This window comes from Hemiscyllium ocellatum, chromosome 19 (genome assembly GCF_020745735.1).
Source record: "Hemiscyllium ocellatum isolate sHemOce1 chromosome 19, sHemOce1.pat.X.cur, whole genome shotgun sequence".
In the NCBI taxonomy this organism is placed as follows: domain Eukaryota; kingdom Metazoa; phylum Chordata; class Chondrichthyes; order Orectolobiformes; family Hemiscylliidae; genus Hemiscyllium; species Hemiscyllium ocellatum.
Genome location: NC_083419.1, coordinates 42,029,001 through 42,047,687, shown reverse-complemented (window position 1 = coordinate 42,047,687; position 18,687 = coordinate 42,029,001). Strand labels below are relative to the sequence as shown.

General features: G+C 40.3%; 1 protein-coding gene across 2 annotated transcripts in view; it reads left to right on the top strand.

Annotated features, from left to right (window-relative positions):
* The window catches only part of b4galnt3b (beta-1,4-N-acetyl-galactosaminyl transferase 3b), a 193,256-nt gene that overhangs the window by 50,351 nt on the left and 124,218 nt on the right, over nt 1-18,687 (top strand). For both annotated transcript variants that reach the window (XM_060839850.1, XM_060839851.1), the window contains exon 2: nt 15,351-15,457. In XM_060839850.1, the coding sequence (XP_060695833.1) occupies nt 15,351-15,457 (107 nt within the window). The remainder of the gene's footprint in view (nt 1-15,350; nt 15,458-18,687) is intronic.

The following is an 18,687-nucleotide window of genomic DNA, read 5'->3' as shown; positions in this document are numbered from 1 at the left end:
CTCTTCATCTGTTTTAAATGGCCTACCCAGTATCCTTAGACTGTGACCCTGCTTGTGGATCACTTGACATATTGAAGAATTTTATTCTTCACAATCTTTCATTTCCCAAAGTAAGAACTTTGACTGCTTGCCTTTCTTTATCAGCTATTCGTCGACCTTTGAAGTGATGGCTGTGAATTTTTGATACAGTGTCATTGGAATCCAATCCATGTTCAGATGTTTGCTTTCCATTTTTACTGCACCACGTTGTGCTCTTTAAAAATGGCCAGTACACATGACAAATTTTTGCATTGTAATGATTCCCTTATTTTGTTGGCTTCTATGCTTTTGTTTCTTTCCTTGTTCCTGCTTTAGAGGCTGCTGCTTTCTCATATATATTGTTTTTAAAAGAAGTAGCTGAACTGCATCTGTTTGTGACACTCATATCAAAAAGTATCAGGGTGATGTCGTATGGCCTTTTTTACTGATTTAGTGCCATTGACAAAGAAAAGAAAATGTCAGAAACAAACAACAACAGTGCACAGGTAGTCCTTTAGGAAGAATGTTCCGGGCTATACTTGGTTTGAGGATTGTTTACCAAATCGAAACTGTCTTCTTATAAATTGCCCTTTTTTAAAAAAAAGGACACCACAACCTTTTTTTTCCCCTAGAGAGAGGGAGTATACTCACAACTGTTCTTCTGTAATGATTCATGTGTTTCAGTGCAGGTGTACCCTTCAGTCTAGCTTGGTGGATCTGATATCCAGCTGTGAGTCTGACAGATGATGGGTGACTGTGAAGAAAAGAGCTTTTCACAACTGCTGCTGCTTCTGTCATTTTCCCAGCCTGCAGTATCAACTTCCTGTGACTAGCTTCTAGTGCCAAGTTACAGCTACCACAACGGGATACGATTTTGTTTATGTTAACACGTACCATGGAAACTTGGGTTCTTATTGAGACAGATGTCTGGAAGTTTATTAACAATAAATATAACACAATATGACATCTCAAACTAGCATGTATACTTTGGGTAAAGTGCTTACTGCCATCTCTAGTTTGTTAAGTGCTTAGTTGACTGGTCAATGAACTGACTGACAGCCAGTTTGTCCAACCGAATAGTTAACAGGCTGGCTGCTAGCTAGCTATACAGAGTAAGATTGAGATCCTTACTACTTTTCTGAGACCTGTGTGCTAATAAAACACAAAAGATTGGAAGATTTATAATGGAATTCCCCAGCAATCAATGTTAGAAGCCTCCCTGTTCCTGATGTATATAGATGACCTTGACCTTGGTATACAGGACACCATTTCCACATTCATGGAAGAACCATGAACCATGAGGAGGATAGGGTGGGAACTTCAAAATGACATAGCTAGGGTGGTGGAATTCAGCAACCAATTAGCAGATTAACTGCAATGCAGACAAATGTGAAGTGCTTCCTTTTGGTGTAAGGACCATGGAAGGATGGTATAAAATCAATAGTTCTAAAAGGGGTGCAGGAACAGAAGGATCTGATTTTGCATGTGCATACATAATCAAAGATAGCAGGAAAGGTTGAGTGATTTAATATAGTACTTGGCAGCCTGGGTTTTACCAATAGAAGCATAACAGTATAAAAGTAAGAAAGTTTAGTTCACTGTCTAACACATTGGTTCAATGTAGACATGTATTGCATTCAGTTCTGGACACCAGGCTTAGGAAAGAAGTGACGGCCTTATTACAGGGTGCAGAAAGCATTCACAAGAAATGTCTCAGGAGTTTCAGTTACATAGATTGAAGAAGCAGGGGCTCTCCCCCATGGAAAGATGAAGATGAACATAGAACATTACAATTCAGTCAGGCCCTTCGGCCCTTGATGATGCACAAAGAGGAGCTTTGATGGATGTATTCAAAATTGTGAGGAATTTGGGCAGAGAAGATAGGGGAAAAATATCTTCCTAATGGAGAATAGAAGACAAGGTGACATAAATAAACTAATCAGCAAAAGCAACTTGAGGAACATTTTCATGGAGTGACTAATTGGAATTTGAAACACACTAAACACACTAAGAGTATGATAGAGACATGGTAATTGATGCTTTTAAAAAGGAATTGGATAGTTATTTGAAAGGAAACCTTTGCAGAGATATAGGGGAAAGACCAAGGAGTGGTTCTGGGTGAATTGCACTTTCAGAGGGCTGGCACAGGCCAGACAGCTTTCTGCACAGAGACCATTTCCATTTGCAAATTCCATCTGGTGTTTGCAGTCAATATCACTTTAGTAAAACCACTACCATCTGTAATTGTTAGAAATTTCCAAACTCTAACGAGGGTTTGGTAGGAATTAACTGTTTGACCTTGGTAAGTGTATCATATCCAATTTGATCCTTTCCTAAATTGGAGCATCCCATGCGTGCACATTCCATCTGTGTCTTGAAATAGTAATCAGGAACAAGATCCCTGACTAACTTTTCCTGCTCCCAAGACAATACAGCAAATCCTGTGCAAACTAAGTTATAACAGACTAGAAATTGAAATTTGGGGTTTCCATCCCAGTTTAATAGTGCACAACATAAACAGCTTATATTTATATGTTGTCTTTAAGTTAATCAAATCCTTTGCGGCGTTAGAAAGCACAATTTAAAAGTGGCATAATGAGATATTTGGGCAGATATCCAAAAGCATCGTCAAAGATTTAAGTTTCAGGGAGTGGTTTAAAGGAGGTAGACAGGCTTGGAGTGTGAACTCCCGAGGTGCAGATCCTGGCAGCTAACTGCATGGTCACCAGAAGTGAAGCAGTTAAGGTCTTGGCTGCTCAAAAGTCCAAAATTAATTATTTTCAAAGTCTAATCTTGAGGATTTTACATTTTATATTGTAAAAGATTCAATTCAAATACATGAAATGAAACAACTGTTGTTTTACCACCTCTGATTACTCCACCCAAGCTTCCAAGAATGCATTTTAGATAAACTGCAGTGTACTTGTACTTTCAATTTAGCATGCCTTATTCATCACGTGATGTAGTCACTTTTACATTGTACATCTATGTAGGATCTCACCAATCTCTTTGTACAACGCCTCCACTCAGTCACCAAACGTTGACAGTGATCTTCTATATGTCAAAAATCACACAACACCAGGTTATAGTCCAACAGGTTTAATTGAAAGCACACTAGCTTTCAGAGCGACACTCCTTCATCAGGTGATTGTCACTCCGAAAGCTCGTGTGCTTCCAATTAAACCTGTTGGACTATAACCTAGTGTTGTGTGATGTTTAACTTTGTACACCCCAGTCCAACACCGGCATCACCAAATCACTTCTAAATGTCAGTTGTTTGAGTTTTCTGACTTATCCCTGTTTTGAATCTCTCGTGCCTGCCTTTTGATGTGTTGCAATGACTCAACATGTGTTAGAGGAACAATACTTTGTCTTTTGATAACCTCCAAACTCAGTATACTATTCAACACTTTCAGGCCTTAACCCTAATCCTATCTATTCCCTATTTATCATGACACATTATGAATTGTTTTCAGATGACAATTGTTTGTAATTTTGTCACTCTTACCTCCTCCAGATGCACCATTTTCATTATCATTATCTTTCCCTTTTTGTCTTGCACTGTAGTCCCTATTTGTCTTTTAATCTCTCCTGCCTTCCCCATTAGTAGGGACATTCTGTTTCTCCATCTCTCATCTCTTTCTCTCTTTCACACACACACACCTTTGCATCTGTGATACATCCCTGTTTTCTTTCCTGTTCTAATGAAAATCCAACCTTTATAGAAAACCTCCATATCCTTCACACTGCAAGATGATCAGAACTGGAAATATTTTTCTATACATGTGACCTCAACAAGATTTTAAACAAAAATAAATAGTTTTGTTTTGAATTTAAATTGCAAAGTCCTGAGTCTTCCCATGCACATTCTTCTACAGTTGGTTGACTGATATTTCCATGCTTAAGGTGTTCCCTCACCTATTTTCTAATGCTAAGAGACTTCATTACTTGGTTAGGCAATTTGGGCCTCTGGGATTGAGCACAACAATCACGATTGCCAATCCATTGCAGTCCACAATGAGCACTGCACTGTCAGAGGTGAGAGGTTAAACTGAGGCTCAGTCTGTCTGCTCAGGTGGGTTCAAAAGATTCTGGGCATTTCAAGGGAGAACGGGGTGGGGATCTTCAACATACTGGCAAATATTTATTGTTCAATGAATATTACAGCAAAAAAAACAGAATATCTGGCCATTATTACGTTGCTTGTTTGTGGGAGTTTACTGTAGGCAATTTAGCTGCTACAGTAGCATCTATACTTTCAGAAACGTTTGTTGGCCATAACGAACTCTGAGGCAGGTGATGAATGTGGAAATCGCTATAGAAATGCAAATTATTTGTTTTCAAATAACGTCTTGTTCTGCCTTTAATTTTGTAACAAGGAACACTTTTTAAATTGACTGTATAATTTTCCCCTGAGTTGCCCACAGCATTAACCAAGAAATTAATCTTTAATTCCTGGAACGTTTTGGAGGATTGCCGATCCTATTTATATGCGATGATTTCTAAATCCCCTGTATGCATATGGCTAGTTAATGAATTACAAGATACCTTCTTGTCATAAGGAAAGAAGATGATTAAATGTTGGTTTCCGATCATTTGATTGATCTCTCTCTATTCTATCAGTGGGCTGTTTTATATTAAAAACGTGCTTTCTTTTTCACTTTCCCATCCTTTCATATATCTTATCTGGTTGTCCTGTGAATGATCTGTATTCTGTTTGGGATGATGTTTTAATCTTAGCAGACCATTAACTCTTAGTACTTCAACCAAAAATTGTATGTGCTATTACCATGTGGACTGCAGCAGCTCCAAGTGATTTGTTGACATTTCCTCATGCAGTTAGAAGTGGGCAGCAAGTGGTGGTCTTCCCAGTAATGTCAGTATCATGTGGAAAAAAGTAAAAAGTTCTATTTTCATTTCTATCCAAGAGTTCACATAGATACTATAGAACTTAGAGGATTCCGTCACCTCTCTTGAGTCTAAACCAAAGTGTGCCACAACACTTGGGAATTCACCTAGACTTTCCCTAGATTCCTGGGGTGGCACTTTTACACTTGCAGTGCTTAGTATTTTTGCCAGGATTCCACTGCCAGTCTCAGCCACTGGCCTTATCAAACAGATAGGGCAATTTGATTCATAGAGAAAGTGAGGACTGCAGATGCTGGAGATCAGAGCTGAAAAATGTGTTGCTGGAAAAGCGCAGCAGATCAGGAAGCATCCAAGGAGCAGGAGAATCGACGTTTCGGGAATGAGCCCTTCTTCAGGAATGATTCGCTTTTCCAGCAACATATTTTTCAATTTGATTCATAGTGCACTTAGGCTTTCATTCTAAACATGGGTTCCACTCTCAATTTCTATGTGTTTATGAGATGAGAATACTATCCTCTGAGCCACAACTGATACCTAGAGCCAGTGAAGCTTAGCTGGTGATTTATTTATTAATTGCTTTGGTATTGTTTGCAAACTCTTGATTTCTGGTCAGGCTGAGCTATGCAGTGAGTTTAATATTCCAAGGTTTGACAGATGGGCTTTGAATAATTTGAAGAAGGCTCTGGGAATTGTCACTTTCCATGCATCTCTGTAATTAGTCTAGCCTGGTTCATGTCCTGGCAACAACTGTGTTCTGGGTCCAAGCCACATTCTCCTAAAATATTACATGCAACAAGTTTATTATCTGACAGTGGTGTTTGATCCTCATGCTCTTCTTTATACACTAGTTTCTTCAGCTAATAGTTTAGTGAGGTTAAATAAAATTCACCATTGACATCCTGTGGATAATCAATCTTTGGCCGAGCCTTTGCTGATGTATTTCTGAGGGATAGCTAAATAGCAATATCATCAGTAAGCGATGTCCCCCATTTTTTATTTGGGTTATAGCCCCAAATAAGTCACCAGTGCAGGCTGAGAAAAGAGCCCTGGAGAATTCCAGCCAATCATAAGAATTTGTTGGAAGTTCTTGTGTGTGATCTGGTGCCAGTTGAACACTTAGCCAAGAAGTTTTAATTCATTTCACTAACAAGTCAAGTTGAAACTGCTTGAATTAAATCTTTTTGCATGAACTTATGAACAAGGAACAAGTGTAGGCCAATCGACGCTTGGAGTCTGTTCAGTGAGATCATGGCTCATCTTAACTCTACATTTCTGCATATTGCTGATTTTTTTTCAACCCTCTTGGTAATCAAGAATTTATCTAACTGCAACCACTGCCTTTTCAGGAAGGGGATTTCAAAGACTCACAACTGTCTGAGAGAAAATAGGTTTTCTCATCTCTGTCTTGAATGGGGGACTCCTTAGTTTTAAACTGTGACTCCCAGTTCTACATTCTCCTGCAAAAAAAATCATCTTTTCAACAGTCCCTCAGTCAAATCCCCTCAGGATCATCTATGTTCAAATTACATTACCTCTGACTCTTCTAAATTCCAGTGGATACAGACCTAGCCTGTCTTGCCTTTCCTCAGAAGGTAATCCAGGTATGAGTCTAGTAAAACTTCTCTGAACTTCTTCCTCTGAACTGAAATCCTTCCCTAGCTACGGTGACTAGTATTGATGACTCCAGTTGCAGTCTCACCAGTTCCCTGTATAACTTCAACATAACCAGGTTCAGTTGAGACATTTGATTGAGCATTTGATGATTATTTGGTTCGAAGTAGTGAGCAGGAATGTAGGTAAAAGACAAGAGATTAGTTGATGATGCTCATTTGAGGAGCCAGTGTGGACATTATGGGGCAATTGGCCATGTTCTGTGGCTGTGTTCAACACAGATTTTCAGTATCTCCTAAATAACCCAGCATTATCGACTTTACAAATTGCATAACTATTAAGAATGCAGCCTAATTTATTGTGTTGAGCACATTTCCAGGGCTGAACTGAGTTGCCAGTTAATCAGTCTCCGCATTTCCACTGACCCTTGAGTGTCAGTACTTGCTGATCATGACTGGTGGTACAATGGCATCCTGAGATTAGAAATTGCTGCAGTAGACCAGGGGTTTTCAAAGCCTTCTCCACTGGAACTCCATTTTAAGGCTGGAAAAGTGTCTCAAATCTTCACTGAGCACTGTAAAGGGTTTCTGTATGTCTCTGTTGGAGACAGAGAGGAGAGGAATAGGATAAGGGTTATGAGGAAATTTCATAGAACTTCTATGCTTTTAAAGAAAAATAGTTTTTATTGCGGCCTATGAGTCTCACCCACAACTTGAAAAACAGGAATGCGAAGGTTGAAAGCTGCCTGACAGCTGTAGGTTTGGATGGAGCTTCCTGACTGCCATTGCTGCCTGACACATTGTTACCCCTGAATTTGGGAAGCCCTGCAGTAAACTTTTGCTGGGGTCGAGATGCTTGAATACAATGTATCCTTGCTCAGTGGTTACTTCCTACAGCAGATTGCCTGCAGCATTGATTTCTCCTTCCTTCGTTGTCATTGTTCAATACTGGAAATGTGGGTGCTCCTTTCACTGTCCGATCTAACCATACTCTAGTTTAGACTGCATTTGTCTATGCTGGACGGATTGATCTTGTTTAATAAGGCTGTGTGGGCTGCTTTTTTTCTCTGTAGAGTTTTTGAGGCATATTTATTTATTTATTAGAACGTAGAACCGTACAGCATAGCACAGACCCTTCAGCTCTCGATGTTGTGCCGATCTTTTATCCTACTCCAAGATCAAACTATTAATATGAAGCATCTTGATCTCGGGTGAGGCCTTTAAAGGCCTGTATACAATGCTCCAGAAATTAGGCTTCAATCCAACATTATTACATTGTCAATGAATGGTTTCACATAATTCATTTTCTAAAGGAGTGAAAGATAATAAGAACTTCAGCTTTTGTCAGAAATGGAGTTACAGTCTTTTGCCTAAATTAACCAGTGATTTTTAAAAATTTCCTCCCTCTCTCTTGCTTCTTCCAGAATACTGCACGGCACAGAGGGAGATTGGTTTATATAGGTAGCACAGTTTCAGGCAGTTTTGATGGACCAAAGAGTATTTTCTTGTCTCCCTTTTTAGTTTTCCAAGAGCTCTGAGAGGATCTTCATTTTAATTTTATTTTTTTAAAACTGGAACTGCAAACAGAACAGAAGCTCAGCACAACTAATGATTCTCAGTCTTATGCTGAAAATATCTGACCATGTCAAAAGAGAAGGTTACATCTAAAAATGGCAGGGAGGCTGAAACAAAATAACCTGAGTGAATTACTGTTTTCCAGAAGTGTATTTGAGTTACTCTTGATATGAATAAAAAATGTTGGAGATTACTAAAATCCCAAATTAAAATAGAGTTGTGCTGGAAAGAGTGCAAGAATCAGAAATAGGATCAGTCAGCCTCTAAAACTTGCCACGCCATTCCATAAAATAATGACTGATCTGCTCCAGGCCTCAATTCCTCGATTTCAAAAACTAGTCTGGCCCCTCTTTAAGTACTCTCCATGATTTAGCACCACAACTCTCTTTGCTAGAGAATTCCTGATATTCACTACATTCTGGGAGAAGAAATCCCTTCATGTCTCAGTTTTAAATAAGTGTCTCCTTATTTTGCAGCTATGCCCCTTTGTTAGTGATTCTCTCACTTTTTGGAAACTTCTCCTCAACATCTACCCTGTCAAGGAGAAAGTGAGGACAGCAGATGCTGGAGTGTCAGAGTCGAGAAGTGTGGTGCTGGAAAAGCACAGCATGTCAGGCAGCATCTGAGGACCAAGAGAGTTTGACATTTCAGGCATAAGCCCTTCGTCATAAGCTCTTCATCCAACATGCTCTCATGCTTTTTGATGCTGCCTAACTTGCTGTGCTTTTCCAGCGCCACATTTATTGAATCTATCCTGTCAAGTCCATTCAGAATCTTGAATATTTCAATAAGATCACGGTCATTCTTCTGAACTCCAGTGAATGCAATACTAACCTTTTTAGCCATTGTTGATAATTCCGTCCCTTCATTCTAGGAATCAACCTTGTGACTCTCTTTTGAACTAGCTGATATGAACTGATGTACAGAATTTGCTAACACCAGAATATGGTAGAGTGATGGTATGGTTCAAAAAATTGGAAAATAATTCAGATTCATTATGAAATTGTTTGGATGAATGGCAAATTCAGTTCAATTTTGACACTTCCTTTAAAGAAAATGTGATGTTTGCATTATGTAATGAATGGTATTGAATTGGTATGGAAAAAAATAGTATGGAAATCAACTGAAATTCACAGTAAATCTATCACTTGAAATCCTTAAGCAAAGTGGTGAAGCAGTCAAATAGTTAACAGATTGCAAGGATATATGGCCCTGCAATAAAATGAACATTTACAATGCCTTAGTCAGGGCTAAATATATAAGGTTTCTTTACTCATAAATTTAAACTTACATTGCACCTGGACTACACTAGCATGATTAACATGTAGACTGATTCCAGGACAAAGTAGAACATTACCCTTTGTACCTTTGCGTCATTGTTGGGTTAAATCCTAATTCTTGACTCAGACTCATTTGCATCTTACCACAATCACACAGTTACAGTTTATACTGCACTATAAACAATCCAAAAGCAACATACTGGTTGGATGCTGAAAATTTGAACTTTTGAAAAAAATGCTGGAAATGGTCAATAGGTCAGGCAGAGAGGAACAGGCATGACCTTTCATCTTGATGACCTTACATCAGAACTGAAAAAGGTTAGAGATGATAATAGATTTTAAGCAAATGGAAGGGAGGAAAATGGGAGAAATGAAATGGAAGGAGGGAGCAATTTAAATGATTAAGGGTGCAGAGCCATAGGGTGTAGCAATGGAAAAAGTGAAGAACCAAAAGGTGTGTTTAGAGTAGATGTGAATGGCAAAATGATGAACAATTACTGGCATGAAGGCAAAAGTAAAAGAAATATTAGAGGAAAATAACCCACAAAAGAAAAATAAACAAAATTAGGTGAGAGGTTATGGTCTGAAATTGAATGTAGAAGTGTGTATAACACCTAATCAGAAGATGAGCTGCTGCTCCTCTCTCTAACTTTGCAATGCTGCGGGAGGTTGAGCACAGACAAGATCAGCATGAAGGCAAGGCGGGGAATCCAGACAACACGTGATCAGAAGCTCAGGCTTGTGTTGGTGGACTGAACGGAGCAAAACTCTATTCTGTACATTGGAGAAACCAAATGCAGAGTGAGTCAAGCTTTAAGGAACATTGCCATTCCATTTGCAAGCACAGCCCTGAGCTACCAGTCATTTGTCATTTTAATTCACCACCATATAGTAGCATAGAAGGGAGACACTGGGCCTGTCAGGGCCACTAAGCAGGTATTCCCCATAGCCTTGTAATTGGATTACTCTCTTAGATAATATCAAGCATGTTTTTGGCAGCTACGATTAAATATGCCTCCATCACACTCTCAGGCAGTGCATTCCAGATCTTAATCACTTTCTGCGTAAAAAATGTTTATCCTTATGTTGCTTTTAGTTCTTCCAGTCATCTTAAATTGGTGCCAATGGGAATAGTTTCTTGCTATCCACTTTGTCCTTTAGTGAGTTTGATCACTTTGAACAAATTTCCTTTCAACTTTCTGTTCTGCAAGGAACAAAGCCCCACCTTCACCAATCTGTCCTTGTAACTAAAAACTGGAAGATTTGAGTTATAAGGAGAGGCTGGATTGGCTGAAACCTTTTCACTGGACCATAAGAGGCAGAGGGGCAACTTTACAGAAGTTTATAAAATAATGAAGGGTATAGATAGCGTTAATGGTAATTGTCTTTTCCCAAAGGATGGGTATTTCAATCTAGAGGCATATTTTTAAAGTGAGAGGAGATTTAAAAAAGACATGAAGGGCAAATGTTTTACACTGAGCATGATTTGCAAGTGAAATTAACTTGCTGAGGAAATGGTGGATGTGGGTACAATTACAATGTTTAAAAAACATTTGGACAAGCACATGAGAAGGAAAGATTTGGAGGTAGTGGGCCAGGAACAGACAGGTGGGACTAGTTTAGTTTGGGATTAAGTTTGGCATAAACTGGTTGAACCGAAAGGTCTGTTTTCATACTGTATAATTTTGTGTTATGGCAGTATTTTATAAAATGTTTTTCTGAAGTCAGTGTGTAACATTTTCATCATCAACCTGAATTTTCAATACAGTAGCAATTAAATTAGTTAAACAAGATTTGACTTTAGAAATCCATGCTGGCTTTCCTTGAATTCACATTTGCCCATGTTACTATTAATTTCGTCCTAGATTATCAATCCCCAAATGTTTGCCCACCTCTAAGATTAATCTGATTGACCTGTGGTTGCTAGATTTAAGTTTATGCCCTTTTTGAACAAGGGTGTAACATCAGCAGTTCTTCACCCCTCTGGTACACCCTTGTTTGGAAGCCCAATGTCTCTGTGGTTTCCACTATTACTCAGATGCATCCCATCTGATCTTAGTGGCTTTCTGTTTGTCTGCGTATACAGTAAAGTGTACAGAGAGAGGACTGGTGCAATACGCTAAGGGTTCCCACACTTCAAGCAAGAGGTGATACTGAGAAAAGGACCTTCATGATCCTTTTTGGTAAGTTTTGCCAGCACAGGAATTGAACCCACACTGTCAGTGTCACTCTGCATTGCAAATCAATTGTCCACCCAACTGAGCTAACCTTAAATAATACATTCTCTTTAACAATGTTTTCGCCCATCCACTGTCTTAACCAGTTCTTCTTTCACTACAGTTTGGGTAGCTCTGTGGAAAATACAGATGACAAGTAGGCATGTACTTTACCTCAATGCAAATATCCATTTCTCAGCACTATTCGTCCTCTTACTACCTCTATTTAAAGTCACAGAGTCATAGAGATGTACAGCATGGAAACAGACACTTCGGTCCAATCCGTCCATGCTGACCAGATATCCTAACCCAAATTAGTCCCACCTGCCAGCACCCAGCCCATATCCCTCCAAACCCATCCTCTTCATATACCCATCCAAATGCCTCTTAAATGTTGCAATTGTACCAGCCTCCACCACATCCTCTGGCAGCTCATTCCATACACATACCACCCTCTGCGTGAAAAGGTTGCCCCATAGGTCTCTTTTATATCTTTCCCCTCACACCCTAAACCTATGCCCTCTAGTTCTGGGCTGCCGACCCCAGAGAAAAGACTTTGTCTATTTATCCTATCCATGCCCCACATAATTTTATAAACCTCTATAAGGTCACCCCTCAGCCTCCGACGCTCCAGGGAAAACAGCCCCAGTCTGTTCAGCCTCTCCCTGTAGCTCAGATCCTCCAACCCTGGCAACACCTTTGTAAATCTTTTCTGAACCCTTTCAAGTTTCACAACATCTCCCCAATAGCAAGGAGACCAGAACTGCATGCAATATTCCAACAGTGGCCTAACCAATGTCCTGTACAGCCGCAACATGACCTCCCAACTCTTGTACTCAGTACTCTGACCAATAAAGGAAAGTATACCAAACACCTTCTTCACTATCCTATCTACCTGCGACTCCACTTCCAAGGAGTTATGAACCTGCACTCCAAGGTCTCTTTGTTCAGCAACACTCCCTAGGACCTTGCCATTAAGTGTGTAAGTCCTGCTAAGATTTGCTTTCCCAAAATGCAGCACCTCACATTTATCTGAATTAAACTCCATTTGCCACTTCTCAGCCCATTGGCCCATCTGGTCAAGATCCTGTTGTAATCTGAGGTAATCCTCTTCGCTGTCCACTATACCTCCAATTTTGGTGTCATCTGCAAACTTACTAACTGTACCTCTTATGCTCACATCCAAATCATTTATGTAAATGGCAAAAAAGCACCAATCCTTGTGACACTCCACTGGTTACAGGCCTCCATTCTGAAAAACAACCCTCAACCACCACCCTCTGTCTTTTATCTTTGAGCCAGTTCTGTATCCAAATGGCTAGTTCTCCCTGTATTCCATTAGATCTAACCTTGCTAATCAGTCTCCCATGGGGAACCTTGTCGAACGCCTTACTGAAGTCCATATAGATCACATCTACTGCTCTTCCCTCATCAATCTTCTCTGCTACTTCTTCAAAAAACTCAATCAAGTTTGTGAGACATGCTTTCCCATGCACAAAACCATGTTGACTATCCCCAATCAGTCCTTGCCTTTCCAAATACACGTACATCCTATCCCTCAGAATTCCCTCCAACAACTTGCCCACCACCGAGGTCAGGCTCACTGGTCTATAGTTCCCTGACTTGTCTTTACTGCCCTTCTTAAACAGTGGCACCACATTTGCCAACCTCCAGTCTTCCGGCACCTCACCTGTGACCATTGATGATACAAATATCTCAACAAGAGGCCCAACAATCACTTCTCTAGCTTCCCACAGAGTTCTCGGATACACCTGATCAGGTCCTAGGGATTTATCTACCTTTACCCGTTTCAAGACATCCAGCACTTCCTCCTCTGTAATCTGGACATTTTGCAAGATGTCACCATCTATTTCCCTACAGTCTATATCTTCCATATCCTTTTCCACAGTAAATACTGATGTAAAATACTCATTTAGTATATCCCCCATTTTCTGTGGCTCCACACAAAGGCCACCTTGCTGATTTTTGAGGGGCCCTATTCTCTTCCCAGTTACCCTTTTGTCCTTAATATATTTGTAAAACCCTTTGGATTGTCCTTAATTGTATTTGCCAAAGCTACCTCTTTTGTATGCCAGTCAAAGTTTTCAATGTTACAAGTTGCTGTTTCCTTGCTACTCCTATTTCATTTTCCTTCTGAACTTTCTATATTCACTTGGTTCTCATTTGTATTATCAATCTGACATCAGTCATCAGCATAATTTTTCTTCCTCTTGCTTTCTGAGCACTTTCATCATCCAGGAAGTTTTGTTTGTCGTTTCTTTGTCCCTGCCGGGAATTAGCTCTATTGTGTAAAAAATGAGGTCTGCAGATGCTGGAGATCAGAGCTGAAAATGTGTTGCTGGTTAAAGCACAGCAGGTTAGGCAGCATCCAAGGAATAGGAAATTCGACGTTCCGGGCATAAGCCCTTCATTCCTGATGAAGGGCTTATGCCCGAAACGTCGAATTAGCTCTATTGTACCTGTATTTTTACCCTTGTTAAAGGCAGCTTATTGTTCTGTTAATTGTTGATTGTTATTTACTGGGGCCATGTCTCATCCTTTGAAATTGGCCCTGCATCAATTATTTCTCCGTGTTAATTTTAATTGAGATATTAAAGAGCTAATTTGCTCTGCTGCCCTGAAGGAAATTGGATGTCCAAAGGCTGGGGTGGGATGTCTCTCTCTTACAGGTAGATTGTAAGGAATTCATCCCACCCTAGCCTGAGGACATTCAATTCCCAGCAGGACAGCAGAGCAAATTAACTCTTTAACATCGAATAATAGCCAACTTAAATCTTAGGATATTACAGTTTCTTTCTTCTAAAAGTTCTCCTACTAACACTTGATCCATTTTTCCTCCCTCTCATGCTGACTTGCATTCACGTCCTCCTCCACTCTTCCATAGAGCTCAATAAACAGCATCCCATCTTTTGATAAGGTGGAGTCTTCCTGACTCAACATTGAGCATGGCAGTTTTGGACTAAATTTCTGCCCCTTCCATTTTGTTCTCCTTTGCAGGATCATTTTTCTTTTACTTTGCTTTCAGATGCCAGCCATTTGTAATTTTGCCACTTGTTCTAGATGCCCTTTCTAGGTGCCATCTCTCCTCTGTCTTCCAATCTTTTACAGACCTTCTTTTGTGTTTTTCCAAACTTCTCTCTTTTACTTGCTCAATATCTACTACCATTTCTAGCGTTTTTCAGTTTGATAAAAAGCCATTGACTTCCTGTCTCTCTCCCCAATTCTGCCGAACTTGCTGAGTACTTCGTTTCCTTTTTGATTATGAAAAGAAAATTGTGTTGCCTCACAAAATTGTGGAATAAGCTGGTCCTAACTGTAAGTGGGAGGTATGAAATTGGATTACATCAGCTTAAGTTTACAGTCCACAATGACAGGTCTTCCTGCAGCTTTTCACTGAAATGCTGTAAATGAAGTATTGAATCTAGATTATGATGTCAATGTAGCCCAAGAAAATAGTTCAGTTTAATAGGTAGGTTTTAACTGCTTTGTGTAATGTGTTAAGGTAATTAGGTGGAAGGAAAAATCATAGTAGCATTCAAATACAGTTGTATACTATGGAATATTTGAGGAGTTTCAATGGACCAAATATATTTTAACTTTTTGAAACATCTTGACATCCTTCCTATATTTATCACAAGACATTTCTAATTACAGCCTCCCTGTTATCTACTGAGTCTGCCAATATATAGATTCTTTTTAATGTTTTGATACTTGGTGATTCTTCACAAATTTGTAATGCACTGATTTACGTTTCTCTTTAGAATTCAGAAACTGGAAGGAACAACCTCATGTGCAACGCAACAAAGTGCCTGGTGTCGCTCGGGACCTGGAATATTATAACCAAAGAAAGGAGGAGACAGGAAATGAGGTAAGCCCATGTAATGAATGCTGGAATGGTACTAATGTTTTGCAATTTCCAATTACTCTATGGCTACTATGTCTTGTACAAAACTTGGAAGGCGGACATTAGAAATTTGAAAAAAGGGTGGCAGCTAAGTTTGATAGACTCAAGCTGGCACAAGGAGCACAGAGCAGGATTAATCTCTACTCATTAATTGTGATACAGGCAATATACCAAGTTTCAATTCCTTCTTATTTCAGTGATTTCAGTCTGCCAGCTGGCTGTTGGTTGTCTGGACAAATACAGGTGTCAATACAGGAACTTGCTGGCACAACATAAAGCTACCTCTGGCTAAAGAGTAGATCCAGTGGGCCCAGATGTTGCCTTTTTTATGACTGTGTGGTTGGGGGGAGCATTTTACATGTTCACTCACTTGCTGAGCCCACTGCTGAGAAAGCACGCCCATACACCTTGTCAGAGCTGAAAATGTGTTGTTGGAAAAGCGCAGCAAGTCAGGCAGCATCCAAGGAGCAGGAGAATCGACTTTTTGGGCATGAGCCTGAAAGAAGTGATTCCTGAAGAAAGGCTCATGCCCGAAACGTCGATTCTCCTGCTCCTTGGATGCTGCCTGACCTGCTGCTTTTTTCCAGCAACACATTTTCAGCTCTGATCTCCAGCATCTGCAGTCCTCACTTTCTCCATATACCTTGCCAGTCAGCCTGTTAAGATATGCTTCTTGGCCAAACACAGGCCTCAACAGTGGCCTCCTGGATCACCAGAAGATACCAGCCACCTTGAAACCAGCAGCTTCTGGGTGTTGTGGTTCTGTTCGCCGAGCTGGGAATTTGTGTTGCAGACGTTTCGTCCCCTGTCTAGGTGACATCCTCAGTGCTTGGGAGCCTCCTGTGAAGTGCTTCTGTGATCTTTCCTCCAGCATTTATAGTGGTTTGTCTCTGCCGCTTCTGGTTGTCAGTTCCAGCTGTCCGTTGCAGTGGTCGGTATATTGGGTCCAGGTCGATGTGCTTATTGATTGAATCAGTTGCATGGCACTTGTCCACCGATTCAATCAATAAGCACATCGACCTGGACCCAATATACCGACCACTCAACGGACAGCTGGAACTGACAACCGTAAGCGGCAGAGACAAACCATTATAAATGCTGGAGGAAATATCACAGAGGTGCTTTACAGGAGGCTCCCAAGCACAGAGGATGTCACCTAGACAGGGGACGAAACATCTGCAACACAAATTCCCAGCTCGGCGAACAGAACCACAACAGCAAGCACCTGAGCTACAAATCTTCTCACAAACTTTGAGCTTCTGGGTCTTAGAGACAATCTGTTATACTCTTCAGGTATCCAAAAGTGAGTAGATAGATGTTTTTGTTTATTTTTGTTACATCATGGGGTAAACTCTCCTGCTTAATTTAAACCAGCAACATAGAAAAGATTTATCCCATGCAGTAATCTGTGAAAATTCGAGAGGTCAAGAACTATTTAAAATAAAAATTAACAGCTTTATTTCTTCAAGTATAACAGAGACTAATTAACTAACAACTATTTATAATTCCTTCCTCTAACCTATCTTTTACTTTCCCTTCTATAATACTAGTCTGATAAAACCCCTGATTAAGATTTACCAAAATTCCAATTTTTCAAAACCAGCCAGATGTCGAATCTTCTCATGATGTCTTCCTCTGTCTTATTTTCTTCTTCTTAGGGATTTCTGCTTCACAAATTACTGATCGATAAAGGTACTTTTAAGAGAGCTGTTCTCTGGACAGTCTGCAGATGCTGGTGGCTTGGCAGTTCTCCCAACTGTACAATTTTCCCCGGTCTTATACTTCCAATGGATTGTGTAATTGGCTTTTAGTATTGACAGTATACAAAATTCAAACTTTGTATTTTTGGGGTATAATCTAAACTAATTGGCCTAAATCAAATTTGTTTTGTCATCTCCACGCAACCAGCTAATTGAGTTGTTTGACCAAATGTTACATTATATCTTGTTCAGCACATTTGGTACTGTGTCAGGTAGTTCTGCTAGCTTTTAACTCTTAAAAAGTACAGTATACCCACATCTTCATAACACTTTTCGAGTGGTGGGAGTAGGGAGTGTGGGCGGTGAGGGCAGACTTTTAGCTGGCTTTGAGAGACCTCCCACTAGCCCAATCCATCAGTCCTTCTGATTGCCCAGGAGATTAGCACAAATGGAGTCTTACCTCCCAGCCCCCACAAATAGACCAGATCACCTAGGTTTACCAGTCAGAAAATCATCTACTTTTCAGCAAGGCAAGTCTGAGCCCTGGCAACTTAAGGCCTTTAAGTGGCAAATAATTGTCAGGCACCTTGTGTACACATACAGCAAAATAAATTCAATCCAATCAATTGCAGTCCCATCAGTTTCCTCTTGATCATCAATAAGGTTTTGGAAGATGCCATCATTAGTGGTATCATGGGGCCCTCAGCTCCTGACCTCATTCCAGCCTCTGTTCAAACATGGACAAAGGAGATGAATTGCAGAGAAGAGGTGAAAGTGACTGCCCTTGACATCAAGATCAACTGAGCATCATCGAAGAACCCTAGCAAAACTGGAGTCAATAGGAATCCAGGAGAAAGCCTTTCGCTAGTTGGAGCCATACTTTGAAGATAATTGTGGTTGTTGGACTTCAGTCATCTCCATTCTAGGGCATCTCTGCAGGAGTTCCTAAGGATAGTGTCCTAGGTCCAACTACGTTCAGCTGCTTCATCAGTGACCCACTCTCCATCATAGGGTCACAAGTGGAGTTGTTCACTGATGACTGCACAATGTTCAGAACCATTCGCGACTCCTCAGACACTGAAGCAGTCCACATCCAAATGTAGCAAAACCTGGACAATATCTATGCTTATGCAGTACAACATTACTTGTCACTTGTCAGCCCAGGTTCCAGACAATGACCATATCCAACAAGAGAGAATCTTACCATCACCTGTTTATATTCTGTAGCACTGCCATCATTGAATTCCCCCACTGTCAACATCCTGGGGATTAACATTTACCAGAACTGTATAAATACAATGGCTGTAAATGCAGTGAGTAACTCTACTGACTCCCCAAAGTCTGCCCACCATTGGCAAGGTACAAGTCAGGAGTGCGGTGGAATAAATCCCACTTGCCTGATTGAGTGCAACCCGAGCTAGACTCAAAAAGCTTGACACCATCCAGTTCAAAGTAGCATCCTTGATTGGTACTCCATTCACTACCTTCAACCCT